General features: G+C 40.4%; 3 protein-coding genes across 4 annotated transcripts in view; 1 reads left to right on the top strand and 2 right to left on the bottom strand.

The window, feature by feature from the left end:
- Window positions 1–19798, bottom strand: part of LOC144194984 (protein FAM110A) — a 27677-nt gene extending 7879 nt beyond the window's left edge. The window contains exons 1-2 of one of the 2 annotated variants that reach the window (XM_077714281.1): window positions 19509–19798; window positions 7956–8034 (exon numbers count right to left, since the gene is read on the bottom strand). The gene's annotated coding sequence lies outside the window, so the exon portion shown is untranslated. Of the gene's footprint in view, window positions 1–1569; window positions 1725–7955; window positions 8035–19508 lie in introns of those variants that run through there. The other variant, XM_077714287.1, reaches the window with a different exon arrangement.
- The window catches only part of nsfl1c (NSFL1 (p97) cofactor (p47)), an 87557-nt gene that overhangs the window by 32048 nt on the left and 34892 nt on the right, over window positions 1–20617 (bottom strand). The window lies entirely within an intron of this gene.
- cox4i2 (cytochrome c oxidase subunit 4I2) lies at window positions 16620–20498 on the top strand. The gene is made up of 5 exons (XM_077714347.1): window positions 16620–16756; window positions 18041–18161; window positions 18278–18445; window positions 19480–19611; window positions 20290–20498. Exons 1-5 carry the CDS (start codon window positions 16754–16756, stop codon window positions 20421–20423), a joined length of 558 nt encoding a protein of 185 aa, XP_077570473.1. The 5' UTR covers window positions 16620–16753; the 3' UTR covers window positions 20424–20498.

Here is a 20617-nt window from a genome sequence, read left to right as displayed (position 1 = left end):
GAAGCAAGAGACTTAACAAGATTCAAACCTTTAAGCACTGGCTTTGAAGATATCAGCTCCTTACTTGTGCGTGTGGACGGGTGGAGGACATCACCCCACACGTATGCCTGTGCAGTGTCTGGACTACACCATTATGCAACCGTTTTGTGCAAGAATCATGAGCAAATTGTTATGACATCTTTAGCCGCACTCCACTCAACCATCACGTCCATCCAAGTATGTCCTCTCAAAGCCCTTCTCTCCACTCAGCCACTGTTTGCTCAATACATTTTACCCAACCAAACACTCAAAGATTGCAGGACTGATCCAATTTTTGTTCTTGCCTCTAAGCGCCTCACAAGTTTTTGTGTTATTTTTTTCCAATTTTGAAACATAGATATCAAAAGGGAGCAGGTTAGTAAGTTTCTGCTAATCTAATAGAATACATCAGTGCTGATAGGGCTTTTCCATGGGTTTATTCCAGATGCTTGTACTACATTTGAAGTCTAACATATGTATGGATGTCACATTAGACGACATTCACGTTTTTTGCCATTTTGATCCATGTTCACAAGTGCAAAGGTGAAGAGAAGTAGTTCTATGCAGGGGGGAAATAAAGTAAAACAAAATCTCCAATACAACAGCAATTGCCCAGGGCTGACTGACACCAAGCAAGCAAATGTCTGGCGGGCATCTTGGCTCACTGCTGGCTCCAAAGGATCGGATTGCTAGTTGCCTCCAACGCTATCTCAAATAGCAGTCCCTCTCTTAATTCAATGCTGTGGGCTCTCTTGCACTAAAGTACGAGTGGTGGACTGGCTGATAAACTTCACTATTGCCAACAGCATTCTGAAATGTGGCTAGAATTAATGCGTACGAAAAGAAAAAGTATTCACACAAACATCGTCACAACCAAAGCTGGTTTATACCTCAAAATATTGGTTTGGAAAATAACATGGCAAAAGAATAAACAAATCAACTGCTGGTTCCCAATTCGAAATAGCACAAATCTGGTCAATTTTCAGGCTAGTTATCGAAGTAGATAATATACATATTCAATTCAATGTTTTTAAAGAATCTTCAAGTTACTTAAAACAGGGCAGGGGGATTGTGTCATAACAAAATGCTGCAATTTGTAACATTTGTACAAATTGAAGCAAGAGACATGACACATACATGATGGTGATCTGACTGTTCGGCTTTGCATTTGACACCTGTGGCCTCACGTGCTAGAAAAGGTTTTTGGAATCAGAAGGTTTTGGAATGGCCAATTTGGGTTTACTTTACCAATAGCCTCAAATTATATTTGAAACATCAGATGACTTTTGAGTTCACCAATCAACGCTGGTGTCCCAGCAGCAGATATGCTTAATGTTTCAATCATATTTTTAGATTGACATTCCATTCCAACTCGGAAGCAGCTGCCTCTCTTACAGCAGGATTCTTTTTCTTAAACCCATATGACACCAATAGCAAACCAAAACAGGAACTTTAACCTAGACCCACCTCCCTCCCTTTAAGTCCACATGCACAACTTATGTCGACACACCAGTCTGTGTCCAAACAGGACACGGGCTAGTGTTTACTTACAGGATGTCAACAGCTCAGCAATAAAGTCTCAAACTCTCAGGAAGACATATGAAAACAACTCCAGCTTCGGGGGAAAAAAAAGACAAGACGAGCTGAAAAGCAAGAAGCAACGGTGAACGAACAAAGTGCTTGCGCAGGTGGAGTGTGTGCAAACCTGCTCGTGCCTTTGCTCCACAAGAATAACATTGCTGTCCCCTCCCACAAAGTTGGGCAGGCTCCTCCCACATTGTGGAAAAGCCGTGAAGAGAGGTTGTGAGAGAGGGCAGGGAGCTTTTGCTCCGTCATACGAGAGTCATCAAGAATTTGTCATCACTCATCCTGGCAGCTCATTCCCTTGGCATTTACACAAAACACATTGAGCTTGACCGCGAATGGACAAATCCTGATTTATAGTCCGTATATAGTGGTAGTTAGAAACACTTTTAGTGAAGCGGTACAAAGTGCTGCCTTTCAACGGAGGTGGCAAAAGTTTGATTCCCAGTCAGGGTAGTCCCAAGCCCGGATAAAAATGTTTTGTGAGGAAGGTTAGACAAACTACACGAAACAAATAATTTCAGTGACTTGGTTTGTCGTCCCCTGTGGCAAAGACAAAACCAAATGTCAATCATTCTTCTGTAGTGGTAACTAAAAATGAATATATAGCATGTACATTTTATATAACAGAAAATGAGGGACGCTATCAGAACATCGATTGTCACACTTTTCGAACAAGTCGCAACAGCCCCCCCCCCAAAAAAAACTACAATTAATAAAGACGTTATACTTAAGAGCAACAATTTCTCGATCCTACTCAAATTCATTGACTAATCTATTCTGTGTCAGTATCACTTCTGAATTCAACCAACTGTGGAAATTGCCTTAAAATACGGTACTTTATTCTAGGTTCAAAGCATAAATCAGGTCCATTAAAGAATATAAATTGTAGGATGTGTGTTCATTTTATATGTGCCCAGTTTACGGTTGTCTACTTCATTCACCGTCCTCTCAAAGTCAGCAACTGTAAAGAAGGTAAGGAGTAGTTGTAGAGGGAAAGCACAAGTGTGTCATTCAAATATAAATAATTATGGCAACCTAACTGTAATTAAAACAGTCTGATTAGATCTACATTACATCCGGATGTCACTGAAATGTGCCGATCAATAAACTGCGCACAATCAGCTCATAGTACATTAAACAAAATCGAAAGCAGACAGATTTAAAGAGTACAAAAGGGGAAAAACAATAAAAAGTTAGGGAGAGGGCTTAGCTGCCTTTAAAGCCATTTTTGTATTGTTTTTACATTAGGCTATGTCCGATTATGACTTCTAATGAAGAGTTGAAATAAACGAGAATGCCTAAATGAGATGTTAATGGGAAATTTGAGAATATAAACAGAATAAAATAGGTGCAGTCAAGGATATGTCATTCATGGTTGTATTATTATTAGGACAAGATAATTAATTTTTAAAAAGGATGTATGATCTTGTCAAGTGAAAGGTTATATATTTTGTTCACATGCTGGCAGGCCTGCTCTCGCTACGCAAACATGAACGAGGGAGCTTATTTGGGTGAACCAGGGTGGGGTGCACCAGGGCAGCCTTTGTGGTGCAGAATGAACACAGTAAACCCACGAAAAACATGGACTCTGACCTGCAAATGCACGTGCGCAGTTTAAAAAAGGAAAACACGGCCAGGCATTGCTCCGTCATTCTCCAGAACGGACATCCACCCGGATTCCTTCGACTCAGGATGGCAACTCTGGGTCAAAAATAAACCAGTGGGTGTGGGTGGCTGAATAAATATTTCAGCTGAGCCAACAGATTCTGACGCCTTCTTGATCATCCTTTCCCGAGGAAACAACTCCTTCCAATCCAACCTTGTTTCCACTCTTCTTTAACTTCATGTAGAAAATATGTTGCTGAGCGTTGAGGCCATTGGCAATCGAGAGAAATTCCACTGCTTCTTTCATTCTTTTTGCATCAAGATAGGATAACAAAAGGGAAACAAATCTTGCTATTGTTGGGTTTTATTTTTTTGGAACACCCAAACCATACATTAAACCAAAACCCTCAAATCTGGCTAAAACTGTGTGTTTTGATACATTTTGCATAGTGATTGCCATCATTAGAATTACTGGTGAGAAAATGCATAATCCATCCTGAGCTGGTCACTATTCTACCCCAAGACACAATTGATTGTGACAAATTACAATTAGCCTTCATTGAACATAATACATGTATTTTGGGAGAAAGTTGGCGAAACCATAAGCATAGCAAGAACTGTCTCAACGCAGTATTCTTGTTCATTTGCATGACTGACTTACAAGAAGTTGGACTTGGGCTCCAACTGGTTTTGCATCTCAGTGTGTACCTGCACTGGACAGCTAGCTAGCTTTCCTCAAAAGCTTTTGATAAAGTCATTTATCCTCTTTCCTATAAAAGGTCAACCAGCCTGTCACTTCTCTTACGCTCACAACTTCAGTCTAGGCTGGCCTCCCACGGTTTGCCCAACAGCTTAGTCCCAAACTCTCCCCTCATCTGTATGCTACACGACCCCCATTGCCACAGGGAGAAACCTCTCAACATAAAGACCTTGCAAGGGTGCCAACCCGTCCCTCAGGCAATGGGAAGACAACCCCAAGAGAGCTCACACCTTGGCTAAAAGCCACAAATTGAAGCGGCAGGTGGATTAGGAGGGAAGGTTACGCAGAGTGTGCGGTGCGCACCGCTTAGGCCAAACACCGCAGGATCCAATTAGATTCTCTGAGCCTTCTGGAGACGGCTACCGAACGAGAAAAAAAATGAAGCCTCTGTGGCTTCATAGTCTTCCCGCTGGAATCACACGCCGTGCGTACACAAACGCGAGCGCACGCACATTCCACGAGTGCAACAACGCTTGCGTTACTTCTCGCATTTCACTCATGACTAGACAGGCCTCATCTCAGTCATCCACTGTAAACAAGCTCAAACGTCTGTGGTTCCATGCGGCCATTTGCTAGTTTGACTTGGACAGTAGCATTAATGGCGATGCCCATAGGCCTGTTTAAAATTAAATCTATTTTCCACGTTCTCTATGAACGCTGTTGATCCGAATGGGGGATGTTGACATTCCCATACTTGGCATATAGGACAGGAGAGCCAAGCAAATATTCACGGCTTGTTTAAACATTAAAAGTTTGTGAGGGAACCACGTGACTTGTTTAAGCCCCCGGCTGTTCCTGTGACACATGAAGCAGATAAGTAAACCATTCAGCGAGACGCAGTACAAATAAAGCTATGTTCTCAGTTCATAGTTTGCCAAATTTAATGACTACCCCCCCCCCCCCACCCCCCAGGGTAAGAAGTACAAAATTATTATAAACGGAAAAGTGGGGACGTGTGCTTCTGCTGGTGTGCTGATTGGAAAAATACTTTTTTTTCGGAGCTTGAAAGCGCAAATCTGGGAAAACGGGCCTCAGAGTTTTTGAAAAGTTGCACTGTGAATAAAGTATTCTGACTAGGTAAATTTCAGTTTGCTGTTTTTCCTGAGGGTGTGTGCCAATTTCCAAATAAAAGGAAGCATTTATGTTGTATTTTCTCATCACTGTCACCAGTTAAATGTTTTCAAAGATATTTTGCATGAGCATTGAACATTTTTTACATCAACTTGTGACCTGGCAGCCATAGAAAAATTTTCTGGTCTCTTCTCCACTTTAAATCGAATCTTTTCCCCTTGACTCAATGTTTCCAAGCCACCAGACAAGATAATTATGTACTGTATTCAAAATTAATGTATGCAATTTTAATTAAATGGGTTTAAGTATTAGCATTTGAATGACGCAGTGGCACAATCCTGCAAAACTGTCCCTTTTATTAACAGCTGGATGAGGTTCCAGTTTAGATATTGGAATTTTGTTTTTTCGTTAGCATTTCTTTGGTGACTACAAAAGCTTAATGGGCTTTTCTTTTCTATATGAATCACTTCCTGTGTGTAAAGAAAGCCAAGAAAACAAACTACAACATGGATTTGAACCCAAAGACGAGTTCATTTGACTTTTCTGGTCAGTGGGTCAAGTTTGGGAGGTTGTGGGTCGATACGGTCAAAGCAGTGTCCTAAAAACAACCTCTGGCTATAACAAAACCTTCTCACGGAGTATTTCTTCAAAATGAATAGTAAGGGTCGTTTCTTTAGGTTTTTTTTCCCACACAGATGATCCTGGTTGAGTTGATTCGCCCTGGAGACGTTCTTTTGTATAATTAGTCATGTCTCTCGTTACAAGACAAGCTGGTTGTTTGGAGAAACGAGGATCCTTTCTGGCTAAGCCTCAAGTAAATGAAGACAAGCCAGGAGAAATCATCAAAACATCATTAGCATTAACCACGGCGTTTGGTACGTCTGGTCAACACGCCAACACATCAGAAACCAATCAAATGGAATCATTTTCCAACGTCTGCAGAAGCCACGCACCAACCTCAAGTAACCCTGAGTCTTTTTAAATAAAGAAGTAAAACTGGATGTGTTCATTTTTTGACGAACACAAAAATGAAAGATCTAGTTTACAATTCCCAAGTGCTCACACGTGTGAGAACAACACGTCCCATTTTGTGTGAACAGCACAACAAGTATAAAGGCAGAATACAAACAAAACCATTGCTTGCGTTTCCATCACTTATACCAAGGCAAAAACATCATTCATTGGAGTTCATACAACATGCTACAATTACACATTTTTCATCTTCTTGGACGTTCTAATGTAAACAAACCCCATACAATTTTGTGAGTGCCTTCAACCTGAATGGATCCAGTCAAACTTCTTTCCAGACGATGCTACGGACGTTCTTCCTTGCTTTTCCTCTCACTCGAGGAGGTAGACTAAGTACAGGCAATTTAAGTTGTTAAAGCTACGGAACAGATGTGAATGAATTACAGCGGGCAGTCGTGTAACACGTGCCTGGACACAAACTGTTATTACTCTTTGAAATGGCGTGTTGTTTCCATTACAACTTTGGGAATAATGGAAGATCCTGTCTACGTTGGAGCGGTCGTCCTCTTTCTCTTTCCTACAGGGAACATTCGGCGTGTATAAAAGAGTCCGTGCTGAGCTAAAAACTTCTGCCTGGCCAGGAAATTATTAGGAAGGGAAATTACAAGGTAGTGTTGCCTAAGGTAAGCATCCTTTTTACATGGTGAAGCATGCTTTGTTCTCACACACTAGTTAGATCAAGTGTGTGTTTTCAAAGTGTTCATCTTCCAGGAATTGGGAGCAAACTGTAATTGAAGGCATAAGAGACATATCCATTTATTTTTCATTGTTGCACAGGAAACACCTGTGAACCTTGTGAGGATAAGCGGTACATAAAATGGAAAAATGCACAAGAAACAAGCTTTAGAATCACAAGGAAGGGAATATTATATCTGTGAACATGGTTCTATCATAGACTCTACTGCGTACATACTCTCATTCATACTCATTGATTAGCAACAGCGAAAACATTTTCTCAAAAGAATTCTGAGACTGTATGCTGGTATCTTTTATGCCTCTTCCTAAAAACACTTGTGTGAGAAAATGTCCATTCCCAGTGTGACGCAACATCCATTCTCTGTATACTGCTAATCCTCGGAAGGGAGTGCTGGACTCTATCCCAGCTGGGGTTCATTAACATGATAATTAAAGGCCACACCCAGTTTCACATTTCAATGAGTTAGGATGGCTCAAGTTTCAGAACGAAAGAACTACCTGAAACGGTGACTGAAGCGTCATCATATTGACAATCTGTCCGTTCACGTCAAAAGTACAACCAATCAAGGCAGAAATGGTGATGACCAGAGAGAGGCGCTAGCGTGTACATCCTGCCCTCAACCAAAATCGGATTTCATTAATCCCTCATGTTTGATAGCATAAGGAAATGGCAAATCCATATTAAAAACATGTTTAAGGCTTTGTTTTTGTTATTCATCTGGAACGGGGAAAGTATGGCTCACAAGCCGCATCTGGGTCTACCCCAAGTGCCCTCCGACATTTTGATGGTGGAACCTGCTGGCTCGCCTAACATCAACGAGCCGTTTGGGAGTTGGTGAGCAAATGAGAATTGCTGTCGTTGTCCGAGGACATTTTTCCACATTTTTAACTTATTTACTCTTAATATACTTCCTTACAGGTTTTTTTTCCAAACAGGCCTTTGTATTATAGTTCTTAATTAGATATTACTTGCTAGATTTTGTTCCTATTTTAACAGCATCCTTGAAAAAGCTTAAAGCGAAAAAGTCAATGTTAAAACTATTAAAAAAATAACTCCATTCAATTCATTTTCTTCTCACTTTCCCCCTAAAATTCCAACAAAACTTGTGTTTTAGGATTACAGAAGATGCTAAATTGTCCACAGAAACAAACATGGGGGAGTGTTTTCGTCTACGCGTACATTCCGTACCTTGCAATTTTCCGGCGACCAGTTAAGGATGTACCTTCCAGTTTCTCACGCTTTGGAAAATCTCCGGCTTCCATCAGACCTTAATGAGAATAAACAGAATGGAAAAAATCACTCCAAAAATTAAGAGATTCTCTACTTTCCTTAAGTTTTCAGCCTTTACAAGAGGGGGACGATTTTGGGGGCTGAAGTCTAACTAATGGCAAAAAAGGCCAGGGAATGATGAGCTAATGTTTTGGCAGCAAAGCGATTTAATTAACTATTTTAGCGTGACCTCAGCTTCATTCACCACACGCATGCAGAGGAGGATGCAGCGCTTATTAGTTACACTCTCTTCCCACGAGAACAAACCCATGTGTTTTTGCTCAGCATGCCCTCGTTTATGTGTTAAATAGCGGAGCCTAAATGTCTGGATAGGTGTTGATAAGAGCCAGGTGATGCAATAAGTGAGCTTGGCACGCTGTAAATAGCCGCCCCAAGCAGTTGCGTGGGGTGAATATATACTCCATATTCTCAATTCTCCTTTCTATGGATATTGTCAAAGCTTGACTGCTCATATCCGGTTGCAAAGAGAAACAAATTGTACATTTGGATTCAATGGCTTGACATTGTGGGATTCGCGTAGGTTTAGTTTACATTATTCGAAACCTATTTTAGCCAATTGTTTACCCGTCAACTGTTGTGGTAAGCCCAGGGCTCCTGGCTTAACTTTTATTTTTTTCAGAACAAGCAGAACTTCATTAGGTTGCACCAAGTCTAATGTTTTAAATTTTGTTGTTGCAAGTTGAAAGATCAGGTCACGACAGTAAATTAGAACTAAAAACAGGAGTGGTCTGTCAAAGGGTACATTCAAAACAAGGCCACTTCATTTCATCACTTCTATGACCTTAGAACCTGGAAAAATGGCAACATCGATGATTTGCAAAGCTACTTTGGTCTTCCCTTCCAAAGCGACATTGCCAGCTACTGGCCTTGCCTTGGTTTGATGTACGTTGTTGCGTCAATAGCGCCAGTTTGTACAGCTTTGCATCTTGAAGCAAAACTTTTGCTTTCTGGTTCCATTATCCCTTCCAAAGCGACATTGCCAGCTACTGGCCTTGCCTGGGTTTGATGTACGTTGCGTCAATAGCGCCAGTTTGTACAGCCTTGCGTCTTGAAGCAAAACTTTTGCTTTTTGGTTCCATTACATGTCTTTTGCCAGGTTTCCTTCTCTGGTTTTTCTGTCCGCTCAGTGGAAAAATTTCAAGGATGAAGTTGTTATAGTGTGTGACTGACTTGACTGGCACTCACACTCTTTGTTCAGCTGTGATCATGTGGAAGTGCACAGTACCACAACGTGCCGCTCCACTGGAGATTGTTCATGAGCTTGGCAGACTGGCATCAGATCACCAATGACAAGAGGACACATTCAACTCCCTTTCAACATTTACAGTGTTTTAACCGTCAATTCTTTGTGCTTTGTGTTGGCATCTCTACAACAATCTCTGGGCGGTAAGACAACATGCTGCTATGGTAAAAACAAATAAATCACCCAGAGTCGGGATTCCTTTGTGAAATGTCTACACATACATTTCATCTCATCTCATCATCACAGCGTGGACAAAATGTCTCTTTTTCACGAAACAATATCTGCATACCGAGCAGTTTAGGTATGTGGGAACTTTTTCTAATGTCCTCCATAAAGATGTGCTGAGGCAGCAGGTCCTCATTAGTCCAGTTGCATAATAGCCCTGCTTTCCTGGGCATTGAAATACAAAAGGAATACACTGCACTCTTGAAATGATTTTTTTTCATTGAGAGACTTGCAGCGAATATTAATATTAAGCTCTTGGAACATTATGCGAGTCGACTATATAACGACTGCTGGTTAACTTCTTACGTAAGTCAACAAAGACATCCATCTTTGCGAGAATCATGTTTTGGAACGGCGTCATGTTCAATCAAGTGTCCAAGTAAAAACAACAACAGTCTTGTTTATGTCTCTTAAGTGCTTCCAGTTATGAACTCTTTGAGTGGACTTGGCTTGTGGTGAAAGGAAATTGTTCAAGCGGCCCAGGAGGGCGCACCATTCTCGCTACTTCCGTTATGAGAAGACACTCCACAATTGCGCGGTAAATGGCCAAAGTGGAGATGAAGTAACTCAATATGCCCTTAAAGCGACACAGCAACACAATTATGTACTTCATGTGGGTCTTAATTTCCAAAATTTGAAAGCCTGCTCATTTGTTTACATTGTCTATTTTGTCATAGTTTTTACAAGGTGTTTTTTTAATTTACTAAAATATCAACTTTTCCCACCGGACACTGACAAGAAATGATTAAAAAGTTGTTACATTCATTTTAAAATTGTTATAAAAGCATAAAAATGTGGTAGTAACATTTGGTACTTCAAGGTAAATGGCGATTCACTCAGTCATGCATTTATTGCCTCAATAGTGTCACAGCTTAAAATGCTGATATCACTATTTAACTGTTTGTTTGTTTTTTTATGCCGTTTTCAGGTTAAGTCAACTCGCCTTTGCAAGAGGGTATGACCAGTGGTCGTATAAGAGACTAATTGGAAAGACCTGGCTAAAAGAGCAGGATTTGGCTGCGGTAACTCATTTCAAATATGACTTGCGTACAAAGTCAAAGACACGGGCAGCAGACAAGACTTTCAACAGAGGCGACCACAGCGTTCTTTGGGGTCTTATAATGGTATAGTACTACGACAATTACTCCACTCTGTGGAATGTAACAAAATTGGAAAAACATGGCTCCATTTTTTCCCCCCAACATGTCTCCAAATAACTACTCTCTCATGATGTGACAGTGTATGTGTGTATGTATATATTTATATAAGCGTGGCTGTATTAGTTAAACCATTCATTTTGTTGAAACATTCCAGTTTAACTATTGCATATTCTACTGTATTAGTAGTCAGAAGGTAGTCTTAGTATGATATTTTAATCATTGAGGTTAACGGAGTGAGGTGGGGGCCTGAGCAATAAAGATTCTTCAATAATTATATTAAATGATATGGAATTGTAAATAATTTACATGCCCTACAATTTTTTTTTTGCTTCTGCTGAATTATTTTATTTGTTGTCTGGGTGGGTGGCTAACAGGCTGGACATGTGTGGGTGGAAAGCAAAAAGGTCAAGGTTGACAAGTTCAGGTCAGGTGATCACACGTTAGAGACAGATGGTGATTTACAGCCGTTTGGCAGCAGGTTCCCCCGGTTGGGGGGGGTTCCTCCCTTGGGTGCTGAACCCTGGCCAACTGGCCTTAAGAAGCCCATTTGCAGTCATTAGAAAACAATAAGTAGAAGTCAAAAAGAAGAAGCTAGCTTGGTTATTAAAGCTTCCTCATGGATGTGACCCAACATTCATTAAAGATATGATGGACTGTACGGATTACATGATTGTACATTATTATGATACACTTTGGACATTTTTTTCCCTGGAATTTGCACAGTAATATGGAAACAATGTGTCATAAATTAAGCATCACGTTAGTACTAGTTTTTGTCTCACCTATCTTGGGGATCACAAATGATTGCGTCTTATTCAGTCTGCCCAGCAACAAGTGACCAAGCAATTAATCGATGCGGAAATTGATCTTGCCACTTTCATTTCAGTTGCAAAGATTCCTATTGAAGTGAATAGACAAAAAATGTCCATATTGGTTGTCTTATCAATACATAACTGAAGATAACATGAGCACACAGCTGCAGTTGCTCAATTGAAATACATCAATGTCTGCTTAGGTTACCAAAATCTAACAAATGATAAAGTCCCCCCATCACATCCAGACGAGCAGCTGCCCCTCAGCACTTTCACCGCATAAATGAGAGGAAAATCATCTCCCGTCTCCGCCACATTGGTTGATTTGCAAGATGGCGTCAGCCGGCCGCTCCTTATCACTCAGCCACATGAACTATGTAACTTCCCTGAGGGAAAGCGGTTCCCCGCCCACAAATTCATTAACGGGGCTTAAGCGCAGGTGTATAATGTAAGATTTGGGGGGCTTCCACGGCAGACTTGGGGTCAGAGCCCAAGAGAGATAAATATGACCCTCCAGTTTACCTCTGTGCGGAGGGAGGAGATGAGTCATCATCACACAATTTGCCCATCTTTTCTTTCCAAATGACTGAGAAAAAAGCACCCTTCTCAAAGACAGCAGAAGAGCGGAATTGGGCAAAAAATATAGATGTTGAGTTAGAATATGGCTTTTACATCATCTGTTTCCTGAGCATGACGTCACATTTAAGTGCTTGAAACCCAAATTGATGGGAGTTTTTAGTTTCTGCTGCTCACTAGGGATGTATATATCAGAGAATATAATCATGGATTGATTATTTTTTTAGAGCGCCTGGAGGAAGGTCTCAAAAAGGTTTGACTTCCAGGTATGAAGCACTCACTACACAGTCACCTCTAGAGGCAGCCATTGTTGATGTTTTGGATTTTTTGTATAAAATCTTGCAGTGGGGGAGGAGCTATATGATGGAAGATGTTGTAAACTAAGATGGCATCAGCATATTTAACAGTATTGTTTCAGTTCAGGCGTTTGTGTTTTTTAATATCCGAAAGTGGTGGCTTTTCGTTTTTGCTTTTCTGTTTTTTCCATATATAAGGTACACTGTATTATAAGGCGCACCGTCTATTTTGGAGAAAATTTAAGACTTTTAAGTGCACCTTATAGTCGTGAAAATACGGTGAATTGTTATTAGCCCAATAGTGGTGGACAGAGTCACAATATTCCCGCTCAATATTCTTGTGGAGCTTAGTAGTGTGGGTGGGTGGTTGCCATGGTGGTGGACAAGGGTCTAGTCTATGCCCTGGACGTTGGGAGGTTTTCCTTCTGCATGTCAGTTAGGCCTTAGCTCCCATGATGGATCACCTGAGGACACAATGACTGAGCCATGAGGGATTCCGTCAAAGCACACCATAATTAACTTATTTGTCCAAACGGAGCGGCTTCAATGACCCAACCACACGTGACAAGAATGAAGGCATTTAGAGGTCAGATTACTGCCTTCATTTTTCTTATATGTACGATGTTTAGAACTTGGAACATACGACCTTAAAAAAATCATTAAGAAACACCCATAAAAATCAGATTTTTAAAAAACTATCAGCATGTAAATCTGGTTACAGAAAAGATAGACCATAGTACTTTTACAGCACTAATGCAAGAATTGAATGACTTGCACGCCTCTTTTAATTGATTAATTTAAGTGTTTGATATAATTGGCCAATATATTAAATAAACAAGATTGTGTCATTTTCTCTGTAATTGATTTTGGGGATCATTTGTACATGAATGTTGTCTGCTGGTATGGTATGCTTTTATTTATTAGGCAAAAATGGGACTACTGCCTTAACACATTTCTTCCTTAATCTCATTCACTGATTAATTTGTTATTTTAAGTCCCCTTATTTTGATATGGAGTTGTATTTCGGAAGGGTTTTTGTTTACTCTGTTCTTTTTGCTGCTGATAAAATGGGAGTTAATTGATTTCAAATCCCCTGGAAACCCTTAAATCCAAACCCGTTTTTTTTTAGGTTGATCTCATAAAGCACTTGTTTTTCACAATAGGTGTCCAATACAAAATAATTACATTCTTATCAATGTGATTATTCAAAATCTGAATCAAATCCTGGTTGAAAAAATTCAAATTACAAATATATAGATATAGATACAGATAGAGATATATATATATTAAAAGAGAAATAGTTTTTTTCCTACTGATGCACTCATTGGACGGGATTGGGCCAGTCAGAATTAAAATATGTTTGTGGATATGTTTCAAAAGCAAAGCACAAGGTGGATTTTGTTAGCCTGGGGCTGCAGCAGTCACTCTAAGCCAATTAGACAGGAAAAGTGAAGTACGTGCACAGCAGGAAAAAGGCCAGCTCACCGAGTGGGCTGTACATCTCCTATTGACAATTATGCATGCGCAGCTAACGCTAGCCACTTTGCCGTCCTTTTCACTTGCAGTCATGCAATTGCATCTTTGATGAGGGAGTGCCAAGAAATGGGGGGATAGCAACAAGAGACAAAAGCGGCCGAGCCGAAAGTGGCGGAGGATGAGGAGCGATTAGGACGAGAAGGGAACGAGGGGGAGGGAGATGGGGTCCGTCGTTAGCGTGGAAGTGATGGGAGGGTGACCCACTTACGCACAAAGCCTCCAGGCGGCAAGACTATTGGTCTAAAGCGCACGTACGAACACACGTGCAGAAAAGGTGCGCGCTCTGCCGGAAGTGCCATTGAACCTAGCCAGCAGGGGAAAAGTCATTCTCAGCAAAAACTCAGCCTGACCAATGTTAAAAGACAAATTATTGTAAAACGCTCATCTTGTCTTAAGCCTGTAATTCAAATCTTTGTGTTGAGGGACCCAAAAATAGCAGCTTTTCAATGTTCTATTCACTTCTCGGCACTTGGAACAATTGGTTTTCCTGACGTCACTAGTATAGGACTTACAATTTGAGGGACTCGTATTTGACTAAAATTATACTGGATTTGCAAAAGCTGCTAAGGACTGTTTCTATGAAATACTGGGATTGATGTTTTTCTTCACAATAAAACATCAAAAATTAGTCTTTTTTCTTCTTCTTTTCCAATACATCAAACAAGGTGATTTTTGCTGGTATACATATGATCAAGGGGCTTTCTGCTCATTTTAGACTTTTGAAAGCTCTTTAAGACCACTAGGGGGATTAATGCCACACAAAAAAATAAAATCCTAGCTTAGCTGAAAACGTTTAAATACAAATTGATAAATTCCTTCATTTGTTGCTAAATGTAGGACTGCTTGTTTAGGGAGTCTTCACTCAAACTAACATGAGAATGCAAGTCTGAGCCACAGAACTGCGTGGCAGACACTCTTACCACATTTTAGGTTTATACAAATTAAATTCCTTAGAAAAAAACAGGTGATTTGGCTGGTGACCACTTTAGAATGCATCCCATCTTGCAACCCAATGTCAGTTGGACTAGGTCAAAGGTCACCTGCCATTATACTGAGGCAGGAGTGACAAAAAAAAAATGGATTCCCTGGTACACAATATCTGCGTCGATCTGGGCCCGATGAACAAAAGGACAACATCAAAAGGACGTCTGGCCAATGTTTCCCCATGAGAACTGGATAAAAAACATCTCCAATTCTAATGGCAGCGAAGGGATTACAGTGGGGCCAAGACCGATGGGGGCTGTCATAGAAAAGGACTCGGGATCATTGGCAGCGTCATGCTCCTCAGTTGATTTGCATAAACGAGCAACGGACGCGTGTCCTCACAGCTGCTTCGACATGCATCTTCTCTGGATGCACAGGCGGGAAAAGACAGTTTATTAGGCTCGGGCTTGAACTTTAAACAATGTTATCTTCGATGGAATCATGTAGGAGAAATGATACATGCCATTTGTGGTTTTCCATTTGGCAACTCCAGCAAAACTAGTACTGGACTGAAAGAGAAGACTTGTACTAATTTTAATGTCCAAAAATGAACTCTTAGTGATCGGAAAGGTGTCAATTCATAAATCGATTAATTCTGGCAGCCTAATTGAAAGAAATAGCAGATCTCCGGACGAGAACGAAACTACGATGTGGCGACAAAAAAGGAGTTTGACACCCCTGATCTAGTGTGACTTCCACAAGCAAAAATAATAATAATAATAATTAAAAAAAAAAACATTGCTGTGATTACAGTTCATTAGACGCAAAGGCTTGAAATAAAATGGTGTTTTGCTTCCCACTAGTGGACTAACATGGAATGTGCAAAAACAGCTTCACTTTTCAAGAACCATATTGACCAAATCTGAATAGCATGGATGAATTATTCAAAGTTTATGCCACATACTTTTCATTAGTTTCCCCCAAGTACTGCACAACACAAGATTAAGTTGGTGACAAGTGGCTTTTAGTATGGCACATAAAACACAATAAATATTAAGAACCACAGTCAATTTATCTAAACAAAAAAATCGGAATAACCCTCAAGGATTGTCAGTCTAATATTTCAGGCATCTGATTCATAACCAGCAGACTGAGAAAAGTGGGATTTATCTGGGATGCAGCATTGCTGTCTATGTATGACCTGACAACCTCCACAGCCAATTGAAGAACTCCAAATAAAGACAACAAATTTAGAAAACACCATTATTGTATTTCATAGCCACCATAGCCATATCTCAGTAGAAATATCTGTAAAACTGTGAAGCGGTCTGCCTGGTTTCAAGTTGTTCTAATATAAACCGAGCTGTCCTCATCTGACCCGGGGGCTGCTCCTCCCCTTCCTGCTGAAGATCTACTGCTGTTGGCTAACTAAGACACACACCCTTTTGGCAATTCCCCCCCTGGGATGAAGGCCAGACCTCTGAAAAATAAAATAAAGGAGCAGTCTTCCACCATTAAAGCGTCGTCAACTCTTATGGGCATTTTTTTCCCACTAACTGCGCATGTAATACAGAAAGTAGCAAGATAGGCATCATATAAACAAACAGTAAACCAACTTCTTGTGTGGTTTTGTAAAGCCCCTAAACTTTCTGCACAGTGCAGTAAAAAGAGGACAAACATTTCTACATTTTTCAACAGGCGTCTACTAAAGCTCATTTCAAATTTGGTACCTGCGTCATTTTATATAGATGTTAGTATGTTATCCATTTATGATCTTCTCAACTCCCTCTGTCACTTTGCCCCATCCAGACTGTATTTGGGACCCACCCACTAACTTCTCCCCCGTCATGTGTCCCTGATATCAAAGCAGATAGCACGCAGGAGCGGAGCAAGCTTTTTCCACGGAGGATTTGCACCAGCACCAATGGTGAGTCATTATATCGACCTTTTTCTCGAGGAAAAACACAATGGAAAGGGTAAAAAAAAAAAAGGAAAAGTCCTCTCTTCCTCAAGTCTAGCATTCTCCTTCGTGGACAGAGTGGCGTACGTGCAGCCACCAAGGCAAACAATGCGTGGGATTAATCTGCATCAAAGTGTCCAGTTGAGATACAGTCACTTGTATCCGTGTATATGTGGAATATTCATTTGCATATTTAGTAGATATTGTATATTTCCATTATTGGAACTTCCAATTTTGTTTTCCTCTTCGGGTAGGCAAGCAGAGCACAGTAACTTGGAGGTCAGCTTGTACTTTGAATTTGAGAACATGCCAGTTTCCGCCATTTTCGCAAACAGGTGTCAAGATCGAGAGTAAAGAGCAAAAGTAGTTGAAAAAAATGGAGTGGCGTTTGATTCTGGAAGCAAAGATGATTTGAATGCGGGTCCTCGCTTCACATCATGAAATCCAATAAGATTGGACAAAAGCAAATGAAGCCTGTTCACTTTGAAAAACATCATATCAAGATCTCTCATTCATTTGGGAGATGGCACATTTAATGCCCTTTTACTAAAGTCCTCACTTCCAAATTATTCATTGAATGTTATTTATAGAAAAAAAATTGCTATTCCAGACCATATCCCAGCACTTTTGAAACATCTTCCAGATGTAAAATTCAAAGTGAATGATTCTTTTTCTATCAAAGTTTGGATATTAAATATAAATTTAACATTAACAGAAGGCCCCAATTTCATTGGAATTGTAGTTTTGGCTGGAGAATGTAAAGAAATGCATTCATAAGATCATTTGAAAAAATAATGTTGCTTTGGTGCCTTACCACAACAACCTTGAAAATGTATCAAAAGAAAAATCACAAAGTAATGAAAATCAAGGCGGCCCAGTAGTGGTTAGCATGTCAGCCTCACAGTTGTGGGGTCTAGGGTTCGATCCTCGGCCGGTCCTCACTGTGAGGAGTTTGCATGTGGTGGGCTTACGTGGGTTTTCTCTGGGTACTCCAGGTTTCCTCCCACATCTCCCCAAAAATGCATGGTAGGCTGATTGGACACTCTAAATTGCCTCTAGGTTGGAGTATGAGCGTGACTTGTCCTTTGTCTCCTTGTGCCCTGTGATTGACTGGCCACCGATTTTGGGTTTCCTCCACCTGGTGCCCATAGTTACCTGGGAAAGGCTCCAGCACCCTGCCGCAAACCTCTTGAGGTTAAAAAATGAATAAAGGAGCTTGTTGATACATCTTTCCCTTAAAACTTGTTACAGATGCTCAGCCTGACGGCGAGGGCGGCAGCAGCGCGGCGTTTAGCAGGAACACAGTTCCTGGGAAGACCAATGGCAGCCATCGTGACCCTCAACGGCGCCAACATGGCGAGTCATGGTCACGGTAGGCCACCGTACTTAAGTCCGCTCGTGTGAAGTGGCACCCCATTCTTAATTGGAATCTCAAAATGAGCGTGCTTGTGGCATCTCTATCCTTAACCTGTAGTTTCTGTGTCACAGGTGATGTGAGCCAAGCCGCAGACTTGTCCAAGCCAATGTACTGCGACCGTGTGGACACACCCCTGCCAGACAGGGCCTACAGGGAAGAGCTGACTGCTGCCGACAAGAGCCTCAAGGAGAAGGAGAAAGGGCATTGGAACCAACTAACCAAAGAGGAAAAAATAGCCCGTAAGCTCCTAGCTGAGAACAAGAAATACAGCTGTAGCTCTATTACCAAAATTAAATAGTTCCAGATTTTTTTTTTTCGTAACTTGAAAATTTTGTAAGTAGAGGTGTACTTTATATGTAAATTCTCTAATTCATTCCAATGTCCTCACACAATTACCAACTAAACCCTTGAAAATTGGTTAATGTCCCAATTTTGTATGAAAGATGTGAGGAAACACAAACATGAGACAATGATAAGGAAATGATTTATTAATCTCTTAAAATAAGTAAAGCATATGAAAATGTGCCGTAAACCACTGAAATAGTTCCCTCCATAGCCATTATTATGGGAGGATTAATACCCGTGTATGTCCGCCAGGTGGCTGCAAGATCTTAGTTTAGGTAGATTATTTAATTCATGGTGACTTTTCAGCATGATGATGGATGAGGAAAAAGGATGAATATTCTAGATTCTTACTTGTAAGGTTGTTGTTGTTAACTTTGTATAATGCCTGTTTGGGAAATAACAAATTGCCCGGATGATGCCACACAATTGGCTAGTACAGGGGTCTGCAACCTGCGGCTCTAGAACACCATGTGGCTCTTTTATCCGTCTGATGTAAATCTTTAGCTCAGTTCAGACTATAGGTCTCAAATCACAATTTGGAAGCTTTGTCATACGTTTGTTAGACCTGGTCGCTTTTCATGAAGCTAATTCAAGTATTACACATGCAAGCAATTTGTCAGTCCAACATGTGTTTTATCACAAAGTGATCAAATGCTGATATTCCAAGGTGAACATATTTTTGGATTTCCAAAATAGGAGACAATAATAATCCCCATTTACTAAAATATTCCTTTTTTAAAATATATGTAGTTTATTTATATTATCAGAAAGCAAGCATATATATAGTCAGTTTGCACTGACTAAGTGACCAGCGTAATGGCAACCAACGAGTTAGCGAGTATTTGATTTGACTTTAAATTAAGATTGCAAACTTTTATAACAGAATTCTTAAAATGAAGACATTTCCCTTGTTTTAAATGTCTGGCAGTGTACCGCCTGACGTTCCGTCAGACTTACCCGGAGATGAAGCAGCCCAACGCGGAGTGGAAGACCGTCATGGGAGGCTTCTTCATCTTTCTAGGTCTCACCGGTCTCGTCGTCTGGTGGCAGTCTGTCTACGGTCAGTTAACTGGCACTTATTTTTATACGATCCTAGTTTGTTTGTCAAAAATCCGACTTTTGGTTACTCCTCTATTGCAGCAGTGTGCATTATGTACACATTTGTCAACTTTGGGAGCTTTTTGCAACTCTCCTGCAGAAATGTGCCATGTTCACGTGTGAATATAATATACTACTAATCAACTGCACGGAAATACGTACGAGCGTGACGCCATATATTCAGAGCGACTTTCACGACAAACGATTTTTACTTTTCAGTATTAATAAAGGGATTTTGCCTTGGGTTTTAATTTTACTTTTTATTTTAATTCATTATTAATACGAATCCATTAAAAAGCAATAAGGAAAAAGGTATAGTTTTGTGTTTTACTATGAGGCGTTTAGGTTTGCTCGGATTTTCTGCAATTTGGAGACTATGTAAACCACTACATTTATAGAAGTGACAATTTTCGGGAAATAAAACAATATTAACCCCTTTGCACACATACATGGCCATCACATTTTAGGTCATGTAAAATATATTGGCATTTGGTATACAAGTGCCCTACGTGATATATTTTTCATTATCATCCCTCATTGTATTCATTGATAAAGCCTAAAAATGATTAAATATATGCCAGAGTTATTGAAGAATACCATTGATGGAGTAGACATGGCTGATACTTGAATTTGTCTGCAGTGTACCCTCCACGTCCCCGGACCTTTGACAGTGAGTGGCAGGCCAAACAAATCCAAAGGATGTTGGACATGAAGGTGAACCCAGTTGAAGGTTTCTCTGCCAATTGGGACTACGAGAAGGGCCAATGGAAATGAAGATAATAACCCCGAAATGCATTCAAAGTCTGTCTGTAGTTTATGAACTAGAATAAAGTTTGGCTTCCATCCAAATTTGATTGTGTGATCCTGTCAAATTTACTTCAAGTGGTCATAGATAGTACTTGGTATCTTTTACAAGGAGGTTTATAAAGGAGCTATGTCAGGTTAGCCATTTGGCATTCAAAAACATG

Source organism: Stigmatopora nigra, chromosome 1 (assembly GCF_051989575.1).
Source record: "Stigmatopora nigra isolate UIUO_SnigA chromosome 1, RoL_Snig_1.1, whole genome shotgun sequence".
Taxonomy (NCBI): domain Eukaryota; kingdom Metazoa; phylum Chordata; class Actinopteri; order Syngnathiformes; family Syngnathidae; genus Stigmatopora; species Stigmatopora nigra.
Note: the sequence above shows the minus strand (reverse complement) of the source record. Positions and strands in the feature narration are given on the sequence as shown.

Bases quoted from the DNA above. Each gene is read 5' to 3' on its own strand.
- cox4i2 (XM_077714347.1), top strand. The intron at 18,162-18,277 runs GTAGGCCACCGT...TCTGTGTCACAG, and splicing joins CATGGCGAGTCATGGTCACG to GTGATGTGAGCCAAGCCGCA. The intron at 19,612-20,289 runs GTCAGTTAACTG...ATTTGTCTGCAG, and splicing joins CTGGTGGCAGTCTGTCTACG to TGTACCCTCCACGTCCCCGG.